The sequence below is a fragment of the Notothenia rossii genome (assembly GCF_949606895.1).
Source record: "Notothenia rossii genome assembly, chromosome: 9".
NCBI lineage: Eukaryota > Metazoa > Chordata > Actinopteri > Perciformes > Nototheniidae > Notothenia > Notothenia rossii.
In genome coordinates this window covers 49715684-49741105 of record NC_136907.1, presented here as the reverse complement: position 1 = coordinate 49741105, position 25422 = coordinate 49715684, and the positions used below count along the sequence as shown (strand labels likewise).

Below are 25422 nucleotides of genomic sequence, written 5' to 3'. Positions count from 1 at the left end.
CTCCTGTAGTTGCACAGGAGTGGGAGAAAGCAGACAGTCTCCACTGTAGGACAGATAGAGCCCGCAGTATGATAGCGGCAGAGATAACATGCCATGCATGTGTAGCGCACATTATATGAGTGGTATCACAGTGGCTCTCTGTGACATCAGCTTTGTCTATGCTTTAGCTGTTAGACTTCATGCCATAAATTCAGATATCATGTTATAATAAAGTAAAAAACCCTATGATTTCTATTAGCAGTTTGTCATACACACCACATATGGTTTCTTTTTCTCCCGTAAACACTAGTATTTGAACTATATTATTGTATTTAAGTGTTTTAATCGTTGAAAGCACTAGAATTTGCTAATCTTACTATAACGTTTGCTAAGAAAAAAGTATTTCTCACCACATCCAGGGCGGCGCTGAGCGTGGTGACCCCGGCCTGAGCCAGGGGCCTCAGCTGAGGGTTCCCAATCAGCACAGGGAGGACATGCATCAGCCCGTCAGTCCACAGAGAAACAGCCTCCCTCCACAGCGCCTCCACCCTCTGGCCCTTCACATCTTGGTACACACCTGCCAGAGTGGCCAGGGGCCCTGAGAATAGAGCAAAATGCATTAAGATGAGAGCAGCAGATAAACAGTATTATCACATTCAAATAACTCAAATGGAAAGTAGGGGTAAAGTATCCTGACAACAGAAAAATTGTGAAAAGATGCTACTCATGCGTCATATAATGACGCAAAGGAAAAGATCATTAGTTTGTGATTTCATGAAGAAATTCGATTTCTGGCTTTGAGGAAAGGCAGGGACTGACTGCACTCACTCAAAAAGTCAAATTTAACTCCGCTGGCCATATCAGTGTAAGCAGGCTTAGACCTGCTTTACTTTACTTTAGACTTTATTGTGCCCCAGGAGGAAATTCCTTACAGCACCGTACACATCACAGAGCAGTACACGTGAACACCAGTACACACTCCTATCCAGTGAGGCCAGTTGTTCAAAGGGAAGATTGGAAGTTTTGAAGTGGGATTGTATTAGGAACTTATCTTTAGAAAGTGTGCGCTGTATTTATAATATGTTTACCAATTTTGAATGCTCTCCTCAAAGCCATTGGATTACTTTGAAACAAATTGGAAGGTTGGTACAAATCCGAGCCTCCACAAGTTGACTGTCACATATTGATATGTCCTTGGGCAAGATACTGTACATACACTTAACCCAAAGTTGCTCAGGATGTCAAGGTAAGTCCGAGGGAATGTTTGAGAGATTGTATGAATAGTCTGCATGAGCAAGTGGGACCTTGTGCAGCAGCCTCTGTCTGAATGTGTGCAAATCGGGAATGCTCACCTATATGTAAAAGTGCTTTAAGAGGTCACAAATACGGTGGCCGACAGGGGCAAATGCGCTACAAAGGTCCAAAACATTTCCATAAGGAGAAACGCACTGCAGTTTCAAAAACACTGGAAATGAAAAAACATGAATGAGCCAAAACACATGCAAATAAAGAAACATCTTCACCTACTTAAAAACACATGTGCAAGTGTTAACTAAAAGCGCTGCATAAACAAAAACTCTGCAAATAAAAAAACCCTGCAAGAAGCTAAAAACACAAAGAAAATCAGGGGACACTAAAAAGTGATGCACACACTGGCCAACTGTCACTGTCAACCTCAAATGTACGTTGTATTGGCTTATTTAAACAATGTGACTGCACAATTCCTCCCGATATTATTGCAGATCTGATATAAGCTAGTTAGCTAATGTAGCTAACCTAGTCATTTAAAATATACTGACAAAACACTTACAATTACAATTATGAAACAGACTAACTCTGCCAACACTGACAGTTGGCCAACTTTATAATTGCTGATGCGCTCCGGTCCCAGCTGTGTGCATCATGCATGTGTTGGCAGGTTGGTGAAGATGATTCTTGATTTGTATATTTTGACACGTTTGTGTTTTTTATATCTGCATCACTTCTGAAGCTGTAGCGTGTTTCTCCTAATGGAAGAGTTTTAGCCCGTTTGCACCTGTTGGCCACCGTACACAAAGACTGATAAAGCAATATATAAATGCAGTCCACGCAAATAAGAGAAAGGAATAACTGGCCTCTGATGGCAAGGAAAAGTGTTGATAGTGAAAATATTCTGATCTCATAAGACCCCACCTTTAAACATATGTCATATTTTTTACGATAGCTATGAATTCTACGACATGCCTTTTAGTTTAGGTTAGCCCTTCAACACATGAGGTGGTGATTATGTGGCTAGATACAGTCTATATTAATTACCGGTTTTAGCGGCCTTATTGTTGAGCTCTGTGAAGTTGGGTGTGGGTGGTTAATTATACAGGCGGGGTTGTTGGCTATGGGTATGTGAACAAAAGTAAAGACGCAAGAGTAACTCCAAGGAGGCCCTATTAAGCTTTTGGGGATGTTCCCTTTCCTGTACTGTGCTTTTTTTGTGAATGTAAAGGCTAAAATCCCTGTGTTCCCTGTGTTCCCTCTAGACTTCCCCAAGTGGTGAAAAGAGGTGCTGCAGCACAGGCAGTATGAGAAAAATAAAGAGCTTTTTGAACATTAAAGCATGTGGACATGTCACAGTAGGGACACTAAATATAAAGATGAACCTGAATTTAGCCGAATGTGTCCTCTTTAAAGCGTTATTTTCAAGTGAAAGAACCACAATGTTTTTGTTAAGGAAAAGTAAAGTATTGGCCAAACCAAAGCAGCACGAGAGCGTCCTATCTCTTTTAACTGCTCTCTTAATCTTTCTTTAAACATCTTTCTTTTCAGTGACACGAAATGCACGACCCCATGGAGGCAATGTCTGCCATGTGACCCCTGTGGACTCACTCCTCAGTTCCTGTTGTCCCAGCAGAGAGGTGTGCTGCAGCAGGCTGAGGAGGCGCGGCAGGCTGTCGGTCAAGAGGCGGCGCAGGGGGCTGTGCTGCCACAGAGCCAGCAGACCCCCCTGTCTGTGCTGCAGCAGAGCCTGAGCATGCTGGGAAACATGAAGCGGAACGGCACTCAGCTCCTGAAGCAACTCGCTGTCCCTGGACTGTGGAGAGAAGGTTGCCAAGTTCAAAAAATGTAAATGCATTTGTTGACGTAACTTATCCTGCAGTCATTTGTCTACCTGCCGTCTGAATTCCACAAGGAGATGCTGTAACGTCTTGACTCTTTCCAGCAGCTTGGTCTGTATGCGAGTGCTTAGATATTGAATGCGTTCCTGTGAAAACAAAAACATATTGAACAGATTCTGAATGATTTTAACTTATTATTCTCTTCACGGATCAACTCTATGGAATAATAGAATGATTACATTTAATGGGGAATTGTTACGAGGAAGGCATTTTCTTTGTTTATGATCTGTCCGATTGCACTGGTCACTTTATTTCTTGCACAACTTGAAAATACAGACATAACAGATACAAAAGGTATACATTGAGGCAGAAAACCAAATGGACTTATTTGAAGCCTCCAGCTAAATAAAGTAAAAATTCCCAATGTTATATAAAACACAAGGTTAATATACAAACCAATAATAAGAATTCACAGTGACGGCATCACTACCTTTTTAGGTATCATTTCAATTATATAATAATTATAGTAGAATCGCTGATTCAGTTAATTACTGTAAGAATATGTGTATGTTTTCTATTGACAGGATAAATGGTCAAATTGGTGATTAATGATTCAATAATAAAAAAAAGTATTACTTATGTATTTGTGCTGCGGTTTGAACGGGCTGAAGCCAGATATGTAAACCATTATGAGTAAAGCACATTCTGGAATTACGATAATGGTTTATTTTCCACAATGTAAAAGAAAATGTTATTTAAAATAGTGAATAACGTTCGATGGGTTGCAGAGTTTCTTAGATATTGTTGAAATTATAATTATACTAATAACATTTGTAAAGCGGGGAACGAAACTTTCGAAAAAAATGTATGCCCAGCCTCAAATATATTTTTTCGTTAAATAATAAAAAAATTGATATAATACAAGATAAATGAAAATCAGACTTTTGACCAATAATATACAATTTTTGTATTCACTTTTTTAAATGTCTCTATTTCTGACATGGTTAATTTGATAATTACTTTTTTTACAATTACATATCTACTGTCAACCCAGTCTCACGGTATTTCGTGTTATAGTCACGAAATTAATCTATTGATTCGTGTCACACAGAACGATTTTAAAAGCAATGTATTTCTATTGGTAGTATGTTTCGTGCCTTCCTGCACCAAATAATAACAAATTAGAAGGAAAAAAAGATGACAACAAATACAGATTTCAGTATTCTGAGGCTCTGAGCCCCATTTCTTTTCCTCACGGACGGCAAAAAAAGTCGTGCTGTAGGCTGAAGTATTATTTGAATTATTTGAAGGATTAAAGTAACGTGTTATGGCAGGAAAGTTCAATCTGGTATATTCATTTTAATGTCACCTTATATAGAATGTGTGTTAAACTTGTGATTTCTGCATTGAGGGACTTCTGCCTAGCAGATACCAAGAAGAGGCCCCTAGGGTCTCTCTGTTAATTATCAATAGTCCTTGCAATTAACAGGGGAATTCCCAGATACATTTTCAGATAATCCAGTTAAAGTCCTGTTAATTAGTGGTTCATGTCCAGCATGCATTAGTTAAGAAACGATAAGGGTGTGTGTTTTGTTTGATATCTTTGTTTTTTTCTTTCGTGTGTGGGTACTGAATTGCTACAACATTTGTGCAGTGGTTAGCTAAAACATGTTTTATTACTCTGTATGAACAGAGAGCAGTTCTGCATTCCAGTAGATTGGAAGAGCTGGGGGAGGAGACATTCTTCTTAAGATTTTCAGCATGTCAATTATCAGGGAAATCTACTTGTTTTAAATAGATGTGTGTGGTTAATTAACAGTATGTGTAAAGGAAGCTGGAATTATGCAATGTGAAACCTTTTATTTGAAGTAAAGATGTGAACAATAGCTCAAATGGCTGGAAAGGCTGCAGGACAAATGAGTGTGTTCTCTATATTAGGCCTGTGTGAAGTTTGACTATTTGAAAAGCATCTCTAATACTGCTTAAGAGCATAGGTAATGTGTTCCTCGTTATTATTGATATGAAAGTAATTTACATGTATTACGTATATTTAGCCAACTATAACAACTATATCTTAAAACATACTTTTAACTTGTGTGTGGTAACCTGAGGGGGAGAAGATGGACACAGGGACAAAGGGCCATAAAGGGGATGTGTGTGTGCTGGCTGCAAGATGTGAAATAAGATAATGAAACTTGTTGTTTAGAGCAGGTTCGTACCAGACACCAAAAGGTATCTGGTTTTCGTCAAACTGAAAGAGACTTTTTGTTTCTGGGTTTCTTCTGATTGGGTGCAACAGGCCATGTGTTGGTCTCTCCCAATAAGATGACCTCTGGGGGAAAGCACGCACACACCTCCTCCTGTGTTTTTAGTATGAAAGCCTGTGTTTTCCTTTGGTTCGCTCTCTTTTTCTTCAGGCTGACCAGAGAGTAAGACAGGAGAAAGAGCAGGAAGTACTTCCTTTGTATTTGTATTTGTATTATTACTTTGTGTCATTAAAACAAGATTATTGTTTAACTTGCATTCTGGTGTTTCTTAATCCCTTCCTTTTTACGGATTTACCCAGCTTACCAAACGACACGCGGAGACGAGGTTGGTTTTAAACATCCTCCAAATCTCCAACAAGGCACGAAACATACTACCAATAGAAATACATTGCTTTTAAAATCGTTCTGTGTGACACGAAAAAAATGGGAAAATCGTGTTGGTGAACATGAATCAATAGATTACATTCATTTCGTGACTATTACACGAAATGCTGTGAGACTGGATTGCTACCGTACTTCTTTTTCCTTTTCTTCTATGTAAAGTAATTAGAAAATAGTGCTTATTTATATTTCTACTTGCATATAGTAACATGACTATGCACTAGCATGAATAAACATAGAACACTTAAGTGTTCTATGTTTATTCTATCATTTATTGGTTTATACAGCATGTCTGTATTCTATACGAGTGCTTGTAGGCTTGTTAATGAGTATTAGTATTTTAAAAAGTGCCATGCTTTATGGTAATATTAAGGTATCTGCTGTTGTTGTCTTGGTGATACCTCCACTGCTGTCAGACTTTCCAAACAGCCTCCTGCTCTCAGCCTCAGCCTCTGATTGGCCGCTCCCACACACACACTTCCCAGAGTCTCAGGGCCTGTGCTGCTGCCGTCTCGTTTCTGCACATCCAGCGTCACACTGCCATTTGTTCCCACACACGCCACAACTGTGACTTCCTCGCTCACACCTGGACATAAACACATTCAAATATTCATCATCCTAGATTAAAAATGTTTGTCTTTTTTTCTTTCTTTTTTCTTAAGAAACTAATTTTTTACAGAGCAAGCGCAATACAAATGTAATACAGTTAAAACAATAATACCTAAAAAGAATTTGTAAGAAGAACTCAAAAATTATGATGGGATATATTTAGCAGGAAACGGATATATAGTCAACATCTAAACAAAGGTCATTTCTAATATTTTATGTTTACCCATTTTCCCGATTTTTTATCAAATATATCAACACAAAAATAGGAATTATCATATATTTCATGTATAGTTATTTCCATTCAATATTTTTGAGGTTATCATCTTTTGATTATTTCCTTAGAATGTGTTTAGTGGCTACTCTAAATACTAGGCTGAAGTAAACATTCTTCTTTATTCCTTCTGTTTTTTTTTGCAGAAGTTGTGGGTTTTTGTTTAGAGCAATATAAAAATCCATATTTATTTTTCAGATGTATTCACCGTTCATATAACCCGCTGCGCTCTGCAGACATGGTCCCTCTGCCGTCCCGTTAAGCCAGATCTTCTCACTGCCGTCCAGTCTGGCCTGCACCTGGAGACCGGACCCCCGGGGCCCAGACAGGACACTGCAACCCACCTCCACACTCCAGTTGCCAATCCTAGACTGTGAAGTGTACAACACACACATTGTTGTATTTGTGTATTCATAAGAACCCACAAAGATATACAAAAATCTAAAATACAGCATTTATGTGTTTTAGCCTTAACTTCCTTGAGTATTGCATGGCAATTAGGGAAGACTCACAAAAGTTTGACAAACAACCTCCGATAATGCCACAAATGGTAATCTTTACACACATTTTTTATGTGCTAAATCTAATGTGTAATTTTGAGCTTAAAGTGCACCTATCATGCTATTTTAAGGCATATATTATGGGTCTCAGATATATACAAATATATAAAAACATGTCTATGATGTGTTTTGCTCAAAATACAAACAGATCATGCATTTTAGACATCCCTCCATTCTAGCCATGGATGTATAATAAGAACTGGATACAGCGTGGGAGGCGGGGCCTCATTCATTCCTATGAGAGTTGGAGCGCATGATGATAAAATGGCCCAACTTTTGAGAGAGCAAAACGTCACAGGTTACCCGGCATGCCTGAGAAGTACCCGTATGTGCGCTCATAGCGCATGCGCAACTTTAACCAAAATGCTCGTTCACATCAAGCACGTCAATTTGCGTACATGTAACAGCACCGCGCGTTCATGACAGTGTGGTAATGGATTGTTATTATTATGGATTTGGAGATCCAGTGTGATGCACATCGCTTTTTAAGCCATGAATAGTGTTTGAAAAGTGCTTGAAACATCGGCAAAAGTGTTGAAAATAGGAGAGTTTACCCAGATAGCTCTGCGCTGCAGATGGCTCTTCCACCCAGACTGAAGCCAGAGAACAGGCTGCTTCACAGCACTTTATAACCCAGGAAAGCAGCTTGGATCATTTAACGAGGCGGTAGTTAGCAGCTAGCGGCTAGCTAATAATTATGCTAATGTACACATCAATCGTTATGTACTTATATTACGCTGTAACAGGATCTAGTGACATCCAAGCAACAGAGCTTCATTTAGCATGAAATTATTATTGCACTGTATATATATATATATACACACATATATACATATATATATATATATATATATATATATATACATATACAGTGCAATAAGAAGCTACAGGGACGTTAATCTAACGTCGGTAATATTAACTTTATTTAATACAACATTTACGGTACAAGATGTAATCATACAGCCCGTGTAGTATAATATTTTACTAATGATGAATTACAGCAAACATGTGCAATATATCCATTATTACAGCTCCGTGGGATGGCAGTAAGACGATATGGGTCCGTTCTTATTGTGCATCCATGGGTAAAGATAAACGCATGTAGTGCTGAACACGTAACATGAACGTGCCGGGCGGCGCGGTCCCGTGGGTTAGATGCGTGTTCATGCAGAGGGAAATAACTCTCAGAATGACGTTATTAGCACATTTTTACAACTTGAGGAACGAATGTTTTTAATAAGGGCTATACAAGTGTTCATACTGGGTAGTTTATTTAGTCTAAAATAGTCTTTCCCCATGTAAGTCAATGGGAAAAAGTGTTTCCGGGCCCCAAACGGAAGTGTAGTACCGCCGTTTGGCCACCACAAATATTTTCATCTGAGTCCAGCTCCTGGGGGCTTGATTCTAGCCCGGATTGTGGGTCCTTAGCTTAAAAAAAAAAAAAAAAGGAGGCGGTGGAGCTAATGCCTGATCAGAATTCTACCGGAGATAAACTTAAATTCTGCTGTGATTAAACGCCATCCTGTTCTAAACCACATCAAAGATTATTTCTGAAACAGTATGGAGCTCAAATAATTTTTCTCTTGCGGGTTTATCACAAGGTGAGTTCCTTTTTTTATTTCCTGCTTTTAAAACACATGTGCTCTCCAGTACAGGTTAGCTCTGAGTGGTAGCGAGAACGAAGGCGAGATTACATCCAAAACACGTCAGACATTGTTTCTGATAGCAACTTTCTGTGGGTCCACCATCCAAAATGACGTCTTATAGGCAGCAAATCTGTATCCGCTCGTTGTACCCCCGTTTTTTCGATTTGGGTACGGAGGAAGAGAGAAAGGGTTTTATTTTCTGACACTGCGTGAGTTCCTCGACGCACCGGGGACACATATTTATGTATAAAAGACATCTAAGAGGTGCTTAAACTGGATTTTGTTAGCTTTGAACAGGGCTACGTTAGCTGTTTCCCCCTGTTAGCATAGTCTAAGCTAGGGATCACAAACTACATTTGTCCAAGGGCCGAAAATGTATCCAATAGACCAGGGGTAGCCAACACGGTGCCCGCGGGCCCTCAGTCGCCCGCAGGGGCAACGTGAGTCGCCCGCCGGGCATTTTCTAAAAAATAGCTCGCTAAGCAAATCCAAAACAAAAAAGGAAATGTAATTAAAATAATCTACTCTATGCATAAACGAAACCTAAATCATAGCGAACTCTATCTACAGATGTAGCACTGAATTTCGGACTCCAGTTTACAGCTTCCTGCCTACGGCCTGCCAAAGACCAGTATAGAGGAATGTTAAGCCCTCCCACTATTTTCCAAGAGGGCGTTGCCAGATTTTCAATTTCAGGTTTTAACCAGGAGATGGCGCTTCATTCACAAATACAGAAAGACAAGTTTCATGGACTTTCAGTTGTGTTTTGAAGAGCATTTGAACACATCAATATTTTAGATCAACTAAAGTATATCTAATCTTGTAATTCAATAATATATAGTCTTTATATATTAAATAATCATAATTATAATGTAAATGTTTACATTACACTTCTTTATTTGTTATGCTCATACTTTAATATTTACAATCGTTTGCTTTAATATGCAGTATATTTTTGTGTTTGCTTCCTCCTGCTCCCTTTCGGACACATACTGTATGATTTATTATTATTATTAATATGAAGATATTATTAAGATAAGATAAGATGTTACTTTATTGATTGAACATTTTAGTTTAGAATGTGCTGTCCCACGGTAATTCAGAAGGCTCACAGGTCACATTCCGACCATTATTTAAAACAATAGGTGCTTTCACACCTTCTACAGTTTGATTTGTATAGAGGGAGCTCTGTCAGTTTTCGAATTACCCATTTGCTTTCGGGGAGCCCTATTTTTCAGAGCACATCCTGCTACTAAATATGTCACACGCACGCTCTGTTGACTGGTGCAGCAGCGCGGATGCGATCAATTGATATAAAAACACTCTTCTACTAATACAGACGGTGTCACTATGCCGGCGGATGTGGCCGTTGTTGAAGCCTCTTCAGGCTCCGCATCGGCAGGCCTCTCCCTCGGTGTGGAGCTGTCAAACTCGACCCTAACGCCGCTTACAGCCGGCCAACTAAAAGTTGTTTTCCGTTCACGTTGTCATTTTTAGACTCCTTCGCTTCTTTGCTTGTGAATCCAAAAGCTGTGACGCTTGGCTGTTTTCGTTTTGCCATATTTTTTTATTACACAGCCAGAGTTAAAAGAATATCAATATGAACATTTCAAATACCGCGCCGGCATTACCGCCATAATCATAGCAACGTAAGTAAGAATGCAGCGCCGCCACATACAGATGGCAACACCCAGACATATTCACAAATATAAAACAAATATTCAGAAACTGTAATGAACAATAACTATTATTTATTTCAAGAACTGTTATTTACAGAAACTCAACATTTCTAATCTGTGTGACACAAATATGCACGATTGTTTTGGGCTCCCCCCAGTGGCGCAAAAAGTGGGTATGCACTATATGCGACGCATAGGGGCGCCACACCAGTGGGGGCGGCCAACAAGCGATGGTAAAAAAAAAAAATTAAATTAAATTAAAATAAAATGGTATTTTCTTTATGTTTCTAAATAGTTTCTGCATTTCCTTAAGGTTTTAAAACATTTTAGAGGAGTAATATGCTAGAGAAGGGCGCCCTATCTCATAAGATTCCATCATAGAATTTTTACATAGAGGAGGGAGCACGAGCAGGGACGCCGTGAACACTGAGGAGCAGGCGCTCGTTGTGAGTTAACGTCAAAAAGAAATCATGGATAAACCAAAAAAGCGGTCGGGGGCAGAAAAATAGAAAAAGAAAGAGGGAAAAGGAGACGGCGTGTCAAGGGATGCGACAACAGCTAAATAAGTGGATGTTGAAAGGCAACAGGTAGGAATAGGATGATTTAAAGTGTGACGTCTGTCTGTGCTTGGAAATATTGACTGGCTAGCGTATGCTAACACTGGGCATGTAGCAGCCAAAGGTGGGTGGGTTTATGGCTAGCTTAGAATATGCAAACCAATGTTGCTGCGCCAGCGCTGACATGGAAAGTATGAGGTAGCATGTACAATAAATGACAAGAATCTGGAAAACATAACTAATGCAGTAACTCTGGTTTATCATGGAATCATGCACACATTTGCTACCAAATAAGAGGCTTGCAAATGTCAGTTCATGTTAACAGACTGTTCTCAGATTGGCTAGTGTTTGCTAACACTAGCAGCTGAAGTGTGGTTTACGGCTAGCTTTAATGCAAACCGATGTTTCTGATAGCTACATTTAGATTTTGGTTAAACCCCATGCATGTCACGTCCAAATTGTATTAAGGTAAAATAACAACTGGTAAATATAAGGTAGCATGCACAATAAATGTCAAGAAGCTGGAAAACATAGCTAACCATGGAATCATTTAAATATGTTGTGCTGCCATTAGCTGTCTATGTTAGCTGTGCTGTCAGACATACAGGCTATACATCTGTTTGGTGACACAGAAGCTGTTATTACAGGGTCACATCTCTTTACAGGTCTGTGCTAAGTAGCTCTCCGTATTTGTTCTTTTAAAATTCAAAATGTGAATGTACTTTCAACAGCAGCACAACCTTACACGGCATAATAGTGTTTTTTATTTGTTCTTTTAAAATCCAAAATGTGAATGTACTTTCAACAGCAGCACAACCTTACACGGCATAATAGTGTTGTTTTTTTTATTATTAAGTTGCCTTATCACTGGGCTGATATAATAATTTAATTTAGACAGCTGCTTTAACAGTGAATTCATTTTATTCAGGTGTGAGGATGGTGGCTCAGGAAAGACAGGGGAAGGCAACAGGTAGGTCTAACATTAGGTGTAAGTGTAGGGGTCTTGATACCAACAGATTCATTTCTTAATATTATTTTAATATTATTAATAAGGAAAAACTAATATGGAAAATCTATTTCATAATGTTTGTTTGACAATATATCTTAGTGGAAAAGAACACAGGCAAGGAGTGAATGAGACAGACATGAGGTCGGCGATGGCATCAAGTAGAGATGAGACCAGTGATGATGTCAGGTAGTAGGAGTTCTATTAGTTTGACCACACAAAACTCAATGTCCAGTATGGTTTGAAGTTCTGTTGACCAACCTATTCACTGTGTCCTTTTTGGGGATAATAGTGCAGACAGAGATGGAGAGCCACTCACCACAGAGGTGGAATTTGAGGAGATTGTCGAACCGAGAGGTGACGATGAGGTGGAAGAGAATGTCGAACCGAGAGGTGAAGATGAGGTGGAAGAGAATGTGGAACAGAGAGGTGAAGATGAGGTGGAAGAGAATGTCGAACCGAGAGGTGAAGATGAGGTGGAAGAGAATGTGGAACAGAGAGGTGAAGATGAGGTGGAAGAGAATGTCGAACAGAGAGGTGAAGATGAGGTTGTGGAACAGAGAGGTGAAGAGGAGAGGGCTGAGTCAAGGCCTTACTCAGAAGATCCATCAGACTGGCCACCACCACATCAGATTGGGGACTCATTTAGGCAGTGTGTTGTTGAAAATGGCCCACACAAATGTCCTGATGGGCCATATCCAAGATCAGAGAAGTCTAGAAGGTGTTTTTCGAAAGCGTATTGTTTTCGCACAATGTCAAATGGAGAGAAAGTTGCACGAGATTGGTTACTGTATTCTAAAAGTACGAATAAGGTGTATTGTTTTGCGTGTAAACTTTTCGGTGGAGCTAGCGTTGTTGACACACGCTTTGTGGTGGGATATAATAACTGGCAGAGTCTTTCAAAAACGCTGCAGCACCATGAAACCAGTGGTTTACACATCAACGCGTATCTTTTGTGGAAAGAATTAACATCTCGCTTACGCCTTGGTAAGACAATTGACAGTACCTTGCAAAAAGCCATAGAAGCTGAAAAGGCACACTGGAGAAGCGTGTTAACGAGAGTGATCGATTGCATACTCTTTCTCGCAGAAAGGAACTTGCCACTGAGGGGGAAGAATGCTACATTAGGAGATCCTAAAAATGGAAATTTTCTGGGTGTCCTTGAGGTCATAGCACGATATGATGTCACACTAGCAGAGCATCTTAGAAAGGTAGCGGCTAAAAAAAACACAGGATATCTTTCCTGGTGCACTCAGAATGAATTTTTAGATTCAATTGCAGACTGTGTACTTGGTAAAATGTGTGCCCAGGTCAAAGCCTCCAAGTACTTTGCTGTGGAGTTGGATTGCACTCCTGACATTTCAAAGCAGGAGCAGGCCTCAGTCATAATCCGGTATGTTCATACGGACGACAAAAAGAAAGCCACCATCAATGAGTCTTTTGTTGGCTTCATAGTTGTGAAGGACACAACTGGTAAAGGTCTCACAGAAACACTGACTGGGGTGCTGGATAGCCTGGGGTTGGAGTTGAAGAATTGTAGGGGACAGAGTTATGACAATGGCTCGAATATGAGAGGTATACACAAAGGTGTTCAAGCCTTGGTGCAGCAGAAGTGTCCAGAGGCACTATTTATCCCCTGCTGTAGCCACAGTCTCAACCTTCTCCTATGTGATGCTGCATCATCAAACAGAGTGTGTCTTACCTTTTTTGGCACTATCCAGAGACTGTACACCATTTTTTCAGCTTCGGTGAAGAGGTGGGATATCCTCAAAGAGTTTGTGGACATTACTCTAAAGCCTCTCAGTGAAACCAGGTGGGAGGCGAAAATAGACTGTCAATGCTGTGCGTTTCCAGTTAGGGGGGATTCTTGACGCTTTGGAAAAGCTTGAGGAAGTGGAAAAAGACGGCAAAACAGTCTCAGAGGCAAAGTCGCCCTCTGGCGAGATTGTTACCATGGAGTTTCTGATGTGCCTCTTGATTTGGTATGATCTATTGTCAGAGATCACGTTTGTTAGCAAGGCAATGCAAGCAGTGAACATTTCGATGGACACTGCCATAAGGATGATCGATTCTCTGAAATAATTCTTCTGTAAGTATAGAGAGGAGGGGTTTCAGAAATCCCTTGACATTGCACGCAGACTAGCCATTGAGATGGATGCTTCCCCTGACTTTAAGGAAAGACGTTGCAGAAAGCAAAAGAGATTTCATGGAGATGATTCAAGCACTGGCCATTTTGAACAGGAACCTGAGACCCATTTTAGGTGCATGGTTTTTAATGTTATTGTTGACACTGTAATTCAGGAATTGTCTGACAGATTTTGCAATCTTCAGCTTGTGTCCGAAAAGTTTAAGTTCATTTACAAAATGGAACACCTGACAAAAGCTGAGTTGGAGGAATCAGTGACAAGATATGCACTGGCTACCGATGATGTTTCAAGGGATATCATTCAGGAAATTTACCCAGCAAGCCGTCTACTTAGGGGGCATGAAAAGGCTCTGGATAAACTAAATGTCCTCCTACAGGAGAACCTTGATTTGGTTTTCCCAAATCTGACAGTAGCCCTGAGAGTTTTCCTGACAATGCCTATGACAGTTGCCTCTGCCGAGAGATCATTCAGCAAGCTAAAGCTGATTAAAACATACCTTCGTTCCAACATGAGCAATGATCGCTTAACCCAATTAGCAGTCATTTCAATTGAAAACAGTGTGGCACGAACTGTTTCATTCGATGCAATACTAGATAAATGGGCAAGTGCAAAGGCACGCCATGTTACGATTTAGTAGCAACTAAAGAGTGCTCTACTACAATCTCAGGTAGCAACATTGTTACATAAGCTACATCATTTTTTAATTTTTTTTATTTATTAGCTTATTTGTCAGGGGCCGTGTACAAGACAGTTCAGGTACCAGAGTTAGCTATAAAGTGATTTACATCTGTGGTTGTTGTTAACAGAGTGTGTTCTAATGGATCTTTGTAAGCTTACTTTTGCATTTTAATGTTTTATGTTGCATTGATTATAATGATTGTAAATGTGTAAATTTGTTTATTATTTAATGATGGTAGACCTACAGTGGCTGATATGCTTTAAAATAAACCCTTATTATTTAAAGGCCATGTCCAGCAGACTTATTTATTTATTATTACTATATATATATATATATATATATATATATAATATATATATAAAAAAAAAATTTGGGGGGGGGGGCGCCAAAATTGTTGCTGCATACCCCCCTGACACAGGGCAGCTGCGCCCCTGGCTCCCCCTATTTATCTCAAAGTCAGCCTTCAGGGGAGCTCCCTCCCTCTTCGGGGGAGCCAAGCTCCTCCTAGCTCCCCCCCATTTCGAACAGTGTCTGTGGCTGAATGGCCAGCGATTAGGTGCGGCGCATTTGTAATAGGTGATCAGAGCTAACTGCCTGCCGTCAGATTTCATTTAAAAAACTGATCTGATTTTAAGACTATTTCTGCGCTCATAAAGAATGATAAGAATAAGAATAATGCGTATTGAACTGGTTTCATTAATTAGTGAGTTTATTTAATACTAGAACCGCCAATCGGGTCAATTTGTGTGATGTGTGTTGTGTGTGTGCAATGTAACTTTTTTTCAATAAAATATTAAAGTCTCCCAGTCCGTGACTTTTCCTGAAAGTGTGTTATGTAGCACCCTATGTTGTTAAAAATTGCATTCTAATAGCGGGATTTGACGGGTTTAGGTAGGCCTATACAAAAACCTCTGGCGGTTCTAGTGTTAAGGTAATTAGGTACAGTAGAAGCCCTTTTTTATCAGTAACGAATTTAGCAGTTGAACATAAAAGTTAACTAACTGAGGGTCACTTGCAATGACAGTGTTGTGTCTAACTGTAAGCTTGTCACTCAGAGTAACCTACCGTGAATTTAGCTGCTGGAGAAGAAAGATCAAGGGGGGAGGGGGGGAGAGAGCTGTGGTTGATGGGCCATTAGTTGTGTAAATACACAGCTGAGAGCTGCCGTTTCATTCAGACTGTTTAAAAAACTGTAACAACGGACTATTTTTCTTAGCGGATGCATGTCAATTTAAATCAATACATACAACTATTTTTTAAATCAATACATACAACTATTTTTTAAATCAATAAAATACATTTTCTAAATCCATAAAAGCATTTCAATTAATATTGGGAGTCATGTCTTTACTTTGTTGAGAATTTGGCCGTGTAATAAGCGGGATAATTTGCAGCGACTTGTTCCTTATGGGGAAAATAACACCCGTCATGTGTGTGTAGAGGTGTGTGTGGTTAAAACACTTTCATGAAGTGAAGGAATTTCCTTCTATAAAACAGCTGTGGGCAGCAGTGAGTGTCAAGGACATGAATTCATAGATCAAGGCAGACTGGTGCACACACTCTCCTGTCCTGCCAGGCGACACGCCCGTTCTAAGCCGTGTCCCTCACTCCTCACATCCCAAGCATCCCCACAAGTGTATTATGTTGTTACATCATTTCAGATGTTATGTTTCAGTTGTGCTCTGTCTATGTTCAGTGATGCAAACTTGTCACCTTTCGGCGAAATTCGCCGTTTTGAATCCAAAATAAGTCGTTTCTGTGATTCATGTAGATCTGCAATACAAATATTTTTGGGGTATGGGGGGGGCTGGGACCCGGAGTAATCTGCGGCCGTGAGCTGTTATGTGCCATCATGACACGCATGGTGTTCTTTTTTTATATATTATAATGAAGTACGAGCTGTGTGCTCGAGTCTTCCTGCCTGTCGGCTCTGCTCATGGATGTATAATAAGGCTCTGCTGCTCCGAGATGATGGTCTAGCTTCAGCAGCTACATTACCTACGGGTGCGGTCGTTAATATTAACTGTGCGTCCGGAGTCACTGTGGCACAGACTGGACCGCTGGTGAACAGCTGTTAGAACGGGCTGTTCAGGTGTTCAGAGCAGAGCTCCCTGTCGGAGCGGCAGAGCGTGATGTGAACTGAAAAGTTTTTCTGTGGCAATATTATTTAAGGAATCGTTGAGCTAGCTAGCTAGCATACATTGTCACTATCTGCTAACGTTAGCTTTAGCCTTCTATTTCTAATAGTTTTTTTCATAGGCTATAAACAGAGGTGGTATAAGTATATATTGTACTTGAGTAAAAGTACAAGTACTCAGATCTTGTACTTGAGTAAAAGTAGAAGTACTCAGGTCTTGTACTTGAGTAAAAGTAGAAGTACTCAGATCTTGTACTTAAGTAAAAGTAGAAGCACACAGATCTTGTACTAGAGTAAAAGTAGAAGTACTCAAATCTTGTACTTGAGTAAAAGTAGAAGCACACAGATCTTGTACTAGAGTAAAAGTAGAAGTACTCAAATCTTGTACTTGAGTAAAAGTAGAAGCACTCAGGTCTTGTACTTGAGTAAAAGTAGAAGCACACAGATCTTGTACTAGAGTAAAAGTAGAAGTACTCAGGTCTTGTACTTGAGTAAAAGTAGAAGTACTCAGATCTTGTACTTGACTAAAAGTAATAGTCCCAGAGTGTAGGAATACTCTGTTACAGTAAAAGTCCTGCATTCAAAATGTTCCTCAAGTAAAAGTAGAAAAGTATTATCATCAAAATATAGTGAAAGTAGCGTCAGTAAAAGTAGTCATTGTGCAGATTGGTCCATTTCAGAATTATAGATATGATATGTTTTATAATGATTGATCATGAAAGTGTTCTCAAAGCTGGTAAAGGTGCAGCTAGTTTGAATGACTTTGTATACTGCAGGGTAGCTTGTGGATTTACTCCAGGTGGAACTAAAGTCTGATTTAACACTTGATTATATTTCACTTAATTAATCCAGATCTGTGAAGTAACTAAAGGTATTAAATACATGTAGTGGAGTCAAAGTACACCATATACCTCTCAACTGTAGTGGAGTAGAAGAACAAAGTAGCAAAACATTGAAATACTTAAATAAAGTACAAGTATCTCAAAATTGTGCCCAAGTATAGTACTTGTTGAGTTTATGAACTTAGTTACTTTACACCATGTGGCTATAAAGATAAAAAGACTTAAGCCTTGCACAGAGGCATGAAAATACATTTTCAAAATACTCAACAGTGCTGCCAAAATTATAAACTGACTGCTCCACAATTTAAAATGAATGCTTTTATGTATTTCTATTAGATGTGACTCTTTGGCGTTTCTGTTATTATTAACACTGCTGCTTTAGTTGTTCTGACTGCTAAAATCCTCTGTCATTCCGTGGGGTGGGGGAGCCGGGGGCTCGGATCCTTGTCACCTTTTTCATACCTGATGAGTTTGCATCCCTGTATGTTAAAAAGCCTCAGTCACCTTAATTCATGTAATAAAAACATCTCAGGTCAGTAACACTCAAAGCTAAATGTGCAATACCATGTTCAGCTATGTTACTATTTATAATGTTATTGTTGTTACATCAGAAGATGTACATATTGAAATGATTTCTTAACTTACAGTAGGCTATTTTTTACAATGTGTGTTGGAAGGATTTATTAAATTACAATGAATATTGTCATTGTTGAAGGCTTTTAGAGAAGGGTGAACTATAAGCCTGAATTACATAACATTTTATACCTAAAAACATAAAAGCCACAATAAATAAGTCACAATTATTGTAGTTATTTTTACCTCCCGTATTGCTTTCAACCCACCAGCTTTTATGGTGTTGTTACGTCACTAACTGTAAGCTTGTCACATACAGTCTATGGTCACTCAGAGTAACCTACTGTTAATTTAGCTGCTGGAGAAGAAAGATCAGGGGGGGAGGGGGGGAGAGAGCTGTGGTTGATGGGCCATTAGTTGTGTAAATACACAGCTGAGAGCTGCCGTTTCATTCAGACTGTTTAAAAAAGTGTAACAACGGACTATTTTTCTTAGCGGATGCATGTCAATTTAAATCAATACATACAACTATTTTTTAAATCAATAAAAACATTTTCTAAATCCATAAAAGCATTTCAATTAATATTGGGAGTCATGTCGTTACTTTGTTGAGAATGTGGCCATGTAATAAGCGGGATAATTTGCAGCGACTTGTTCCTTATGGGGAAAATAACACCCTTCATCCAGATGAGGATCCCTCCGCTACACTTTGGGATCCTGATCGACCGACGAAACTCCATTAAAATATACATATTTTTGGTGAATTACTGAGTTTAGGCACGTTAATAACGTTTTAATGAAGTTGAATACAGTATATTCATATGTGTCAGTGATTTCATGTCAATTCGGCGAACATAAACATAAATGATAGTGGTGAAGATGATGATTAAATTAGGATTAAAAATCGAGAGCAGGGCTGCATTTCCTCCCGTTCGTTTTTTTCGAATAACAAAATTATTTTGTTAAATAACTACATGGTGATGTTTTGTAAATGATTACATGTCTCTTATTTAGCACAGTAGTATGATATCCGTGACATATGGATCTTAACAAAGTTCCGCTGTAGCCTACATCCAGCATACTGTATCTCACTTTATTTCACATGAGCTCCAGTGTGGAACCCCACTGCACCCCCTGGTGGATCAATGATCCATTGCAGCTGGCTTCATTATAATTACATTTATCTATCACGGGGGCGGTCTCAAGTCAAGCTGGAGGTTTTCCCTTGAGCGAGGGCAGATCACGTACCAATCACGGCCCTCGCGTTTCCAACTGTCTGAAATGAATCGCTACATCTGTACTTACTACAACTCTATATCTATCTAACACCCCTCCTCCCCCACCCCCACAATGAATATCGACCAATCACGTTTTGCTTGATTTGCGGGACCAGCGTTGTAGTCGGGAAGAAAAGCAATGTGGCACCTCCCCGCTGATTTTCCTTCTGGCAGAATCTACACAACACAACAGCCCCATTGAACAGCCTATCATGCCAGCCTATACAACACATGAGGAGCAGAGTTTTACTCTGTGTGTGTTGTAACTTGCATATATATTTATTCCACTCGACGCACACACAGGCAATCTCCACTGGGGACAGGGGGGACATGTCCCCCGCACTTTTCGAAATCTTGTTTGTGTCCTCCCACTTTACAAATATGTTTATTATTATTTTTTAACGCAACCCGTCATCGCCAAGGAGGAGCACACAGCCTCTGTGAGCGAGCGAGAGAGCTAGGGAGAGAGAGAGAGAGAGAGAGAGAGAGAGAGAGAGAGAGAGAGAGAGAGCGAGAGAGAGAGAGAGCGAGAGAGCTAGGAAGAGCACACTTTTATCTATTTAATATAGATAAAGTAAGAAGTCATTCCAGTGTGTACTATAGGACAGTACAAAAAACAGTTTAAAAGGGGAGTGATTAGTAAAATATGCATAAATAAAAAGAAAGAGTTTAAATGATTTGTTATTCGTTGCGATAATATTCTAAAGATGATTGGAGTATTGAAACGTATACAGCTCCCTTTCATATGAGTGTTGAGAGCTGTATCCATAAATTCATTTTGTACTCAAAGTGCAGCAGATTGGTGCATTTCACTTCAACATTTAAAAAAAAATCTTTTAGAGGAGGTGAGGACCCACCTAGAAGATGTGAGATCCCCCCTGGAGAATGTGAGGCCCCCCCTAGAGGATGTGAGGTCCACCCCCAAATAAAGCAGGTTAAAATTATTAAATTGCATACATTTTCTTTTAGTAAACACTGACAACGGGTCCCACAGACCCAAACAGCACACAAAGGTTAAAGGTAAGCATATAATATATAAATATAAAATATATGCAATGCAAAAAACTAAAAAAAGAGGAGTAAAAGTAGCCCCCGACTTGCTTTATTTTTTGAAAGTAGCCCTCATCCTAAAAAAGGTTGGTGACCCCTGCAATAGACACTATCGCGGGCCAGCGATTTTTATATAGCCCAGAATTTTGAAGTTGTTGAGTAATCAGAATACAGTTACAGTTATGTGTCTTAAAAACGTATTCAGATTACTTTTAGAATACTTTTGGAATACTTTCTTTTTCCATAACAGATGGGTATGTTTTGGTGAACAGGAAACACTTATTTTACTGTTTTAATGGCTTACCAAGAACTCAAACACAACATCTTGGTGTCCTTCTGGACAGCTCTCTCATCTACACCCCACATAAAAAACATCACTCGGACTGCATTCTTTGTACTGTCTTAAAACCTTTCCTTGGAATATGTTATGAATTGTAAGGTGTCCTTGGGTGCTTTGAAAGGCGCCCCTAAATAGAATTAATTATCATTATTATTTATTATCTGAAACGATGTAATAACTTTTAAAACTTTTTCCAGTCACTTGCCCCATGCATTCAGCAGCAGCAGGCCATTCACTTTGATTTGATCCCGTTATGAAATGTCATAATTTCGACAATAAATAAATGCTACATAAACGTTATCTTGCACATTTGATCTAACCATCTCCGTTTCTAACTTTCAATATATTTTAAAAGAGATGTCTATCTCTCATCTGCGTGCGGGGGCGGGACCTCCCAGACACGCTGCATCTCTCTCTTTCTCAGACATGCTGCAGCGCTGTGCAGTGTGCACACAGTTCTGCCGGTAATGAATATTACATTTTGTGAGGAAACTTTTCCACCAATGATTCCAATAAGTATTCCAAAAGGTATTCACTTCAGGTTTACGAAAGTAACTGTAATCAGATTACTCGTTTTTCAAATGTAACGCCAGCTGAATACAGTTAGCCGACTAGATTTTTGTATTCTGATACGTAGCGCCGTTACATGTATTCCGGTTACAACCATAGACTGTATATATAAAGGTTACAACCCAACCCTGCTTCTAGGCTACTGTCCCGCAGCTCCTGCCTCTCTGTTGGACTCTGTCGCAGCGGGGCTACTGCTGTGGTGCAGAGGCCCTGTCTCAGGTCGACTATTTTCATTTCCTCGCTCCTCGGTCCTCGGTCTCACCGGAAGTTGATTTGTCTGCGCCATCTTGAGTATCGTCCCATGGCTCTTATTTCTGCTGGAGGACCGAGGATCGAGGATCGAGGAGCGATAATGGAGGAGCGATAATCGAGGAACCACCAGTCCATCCTCTGATGAAATCCTCAGATACTCGCCCCGCCCCCTTACTGTGTATCGCTCACTGATTGGACGATGCAGTGCATGCACTGATCTCATGCTTCTTGTTCTTGACATGAGAGCAGTACCCCAGCGGAGTGAAGAAAATAAATGAAACTCACGAGAGTCACTCCTCAGTTTAAACTGTGTTTTGTTTCAATTCATGTATCATTTAGTTACAAATATGTGATATATCTGAACAACAAAGTGGTCAAAAATCATTTTATTAATTTATTGGAAACATTTTCATGACGGTTTTTTTCGTTTTATATTTTCATTTACTGTCATTTCCATTCAGTCAGTCATTAAGTGCTATTAAAATGTTAATTTGCTACATATCCACACAAACAAACAAAGCGTGCAATCCAATGAATGATAATCTAACTGGGTTTTGATAGATAATATATATATTTTTCTTCTCTCAATTATTTTATTTCTATTGTGCACTCTAATCAATATTAATCAAACTATTGTTCGTTTATACATTTTAAGAATGGCATTTATCTTTTTTGAGAATGAGTTCTTATTTGATTTTATTTATTGGGGTCTACAACAGATGATACAAATGTTTGTGTCAGTAAATGTGTGGCAGGGGTGTTTGTGAAAATAACGGGGACAGAGCTGCTGTCAGACGAACAGCTGTGCGGCGTCATCACAAACGGACGTCGCTTCACGTGACGCTCCGGAGGAAAGGACGTCCCATTGCTCTTAAAACTAATTTCCCTGCTTCTCGTGGTTTCCTTGCGTCCCTCCATGCTTCCCTGGAGGGAGGGACTAAACACAGGGAAACGACGCAAGTGAGGGAAGCAAGGATTTCATTTAACCGACCTGAGACGGGGCCTCTCTTCACAACCAAGGATCACTTCTTCTTCAAGGCAGGGGAGGTTTCGCAATACGCAGTCTACGGTCCCGCAGCTGCTGCCTCTCTGTTGGACTCCGGTACTGCACCTTACTCACAAGACGTTGTATAAAAAGAAAAAAATGGGTGGGGGGCGAACGCAGCAACCACTCCGCAAACGCCAGTCACCCCCCTCGTGCGGGCCGGATGAGAATGTCTGGCGGGCCGGATGTGGCCCGCGGGCCGCTAGTTGGTGGTCACTGGTCTAAGCTTATCAGCCGTAGCATAAATGGACATTTTGACTTTTTAAGTGGAGTTTTACGAGCAACTTATCCACGATATGATATGATGACGGTCAAATGATTTTATGAACGCTTTATTCAATGTCACCAGACTTATTTTACTCCTAAGTAATTTTACCTTGCAAAATACAGGTTAGCTGGTCTACCACTGACACAATTGATTGTTTAGCTTGTGTTAATGGATGACTTTAGGGTTTAAAGGGTTAGTTCAGTTTCATCAAAGTCATACAATAATACAATAGATCAAGGCAGCAATAAACCGGTAACCCAAGTTCTGCTAGGTAAAATACTGCTTTTTAATGGAGCAAAAAAGGGTTAGCATAGCTAACAGCTTCAGTTCTTTGTTGGAAAAGGATATCTCACTTCAGGTTAAAGCTTGGGAAAATATTATTTTAATACTCTTGGTGGTGAGTGGTATCAAGCTTCTGGTCAATTATGTAAATGTCAAAAGAGGAAGTTGTACTGTTATGTACTATAACGAATAAATGCCAAAGCCTTGGCCTAATCCAGATCATGTTATTATGAACCTTTTAAGAAGTGAGATTCAACTCTTTACTTTCCACAAATGTCCTTACGTTGCATACCCTAAACCTTGTCCTCACTAAGACGCAAAAACAAATGCACCTACACACACACAGCAGCAGCACTAACAGCCTCTGTGTAGAGAGTGCTATTTAATCCAATCCCAATACCTTATCACTGGAAAGTTCCGTCAGCACAGTAATAAAACCATCATGTTCAATAATCGGAAAGAAACACCACCCTTTTTAACTAAAGTTCATGACGAGACACATTTCAGTGTAATAAACCCATTTAACATACTTCAGATCTGTAACATTACTAACTATTCTGATAATAATCTAATCTTTTAAGTAATTGTTTATGCAAAATGGTTTGGAAATGCTGTTGTTGGCCTCTCAAATATGTAGATGTACTGCTTTTCTGTTTTATATATATATATAATATAACACGTTGGGAGTTTTACAAAAAAAAAAATTAACAAGATATCACCTTGGTATTTTAGAAACTGGGATGGACTATATTCTGACATTTTATCAGTGGTGGGAAGTAAAAAAGAAAATCTATTTAGTCAAATGAGGTACTTAGGTAAACATTTGAGGTATTTTACTTGAGTGTTTTCTCTTTGTGCCACTCCATACTTCTACTCCAATTGATTTAAAAGGTTAATATTGTGCTTTTTACTATGCTATAAATATTTAACACCTAAAACAACCTTTTCAGGACATTTTCCTGATCATACTTATATAAACTAATATAATAGTACTTTTACTTACATGAAGGACCTGAATACTTCTCCCACCACGGCATTTTGTAGATCTAAAGATTAATCAATCAACCAAAATATATGTGGTAGCTTCTAAAATTGAAAGTAATGTTTACAAATGTGAATGAAACCAAGGAAAACTAAGATTTGATCCGGGGGATGTTCACCTTGGAGAAAAGAGACATGTTGGAGCCCTGGGCTGTGGAGGAGTTGGTCAGAGCGACGGTGAGGCTGCACTGGTGGGGCCGTCCTGTAACCGAGAGGCGAGACTGAGAGTAAAACAGCTCCTCTCCCGAGTTCACTCTGTGGGATCCGGACCACGATACAGTCTGAGAGACACACAGAGAAAACAAACAACAGTTGGAGAAAGGAACCAAGCACAGCCGCATCCTGTGAGTCTGAAAACGTACAAGAAATTACAAAAAGAAAAGATTCCTCCAGGGTTCAGAGTCTATGCAAGTTGAACCACACACTTTACCAAAACAGCAGCTACAATCTGCACATGTATTCAGATGTGGGAGTAAAACACCAAACTGTAAATCATCGTGAAGGAAAGCAGTGAGAAGAATAGGATGCAGATGTGTTGACTCACAGGCTGGGGGGGGCAGAGGCCCAGCAGCACTGTGTGCTCCAGGCGGTTCCTCAGGTTGGTCTGAATCTTCGTCAGGAGTGTGTGTGAATGACAGGGCACAGGGGACACTTTATTGAGGCCCACATTCACCTGAAGCCTGTGCATTCCCCGTGGACCCCTCTAGAATGACAAAAACAGAAACATCAGCCAAACATGAGGGAATAAGTCAGGAGGATTTAAAGCTTTAAGCGGGTTGAAGGGGGAAAGCTCTCTGGGGCCCCACCGCTGAGAGGGGGGGATAGATAAAAGCAATCATCATGTTTATCCTGGTAGAGTGTTGCAGGAAGGAGTC

At 39.8% G+C, this 25422-nt stretch overlaps 1 protein-coding gene and 1 long non-coding RNA gene across 9 annotated transcripts in view; one reads left to right on the top strand and one right to left on the bottom strand.

The window, feature by feature from the left end:
• The window catches only part of LOC307017967 (uncharacterized protein), a 91819-nt gene that overhangs the window by 6447 nt on the left and 59950 nt on the right, over positions 1–25422 (bottom strand). For 7 of the 8 annotated variants that reach the window (XR_013802316.1, XM_079647960.1, XM_079647957.1 and 4 more), the window contains 7 exons: positions 25092–25250; positions 24667–24828; positions 6805–6967; positions 6118–6302; positions 3122–3214; positions 2839–3043; positions 390–577 (listed from right to left, as the gene is read on the bottom strand). Coding sequence is in view for 7 of the 8 variants with exons in the window: in XM_079647960.1 (XP_079504086.1) it covers positions 390–577; positions 2839–3043; positions 3122–3214; positions 6118–6302; positions 6805–6967; positions 24667–24828; positions 25092–25250 (1155 nt within the window). In the remaining variant the exon portion in view is untranslated. Of the gene's footprint in view, positions 1–389; positions 578–2838; positions 3044–3121; positions 3215–6117; positions 6303–6804; positions 6968–22290; positions 22836–24666; positions 24829–25091; positions 25251–25422 lie in introns of those variants that run through there. The other variant, XM_079647963.1, reaches the window with a different exon arrangement.
• Positions 10924–25422, top strand: part of LOC307017994 — a 57305-nt gene continuing 42806 nt past the window's right edge. The window contains exons 1-2 of the long non-coding RNA XR_013802320.1: positions 10924–11068; positions 11967–12008. This is a non-coding gene — a long non-coding RNA (uncharacterized lncRNA). The remainder of the gene's footprint in view (positions 11069–11966; positions 12009–25422) is intronic.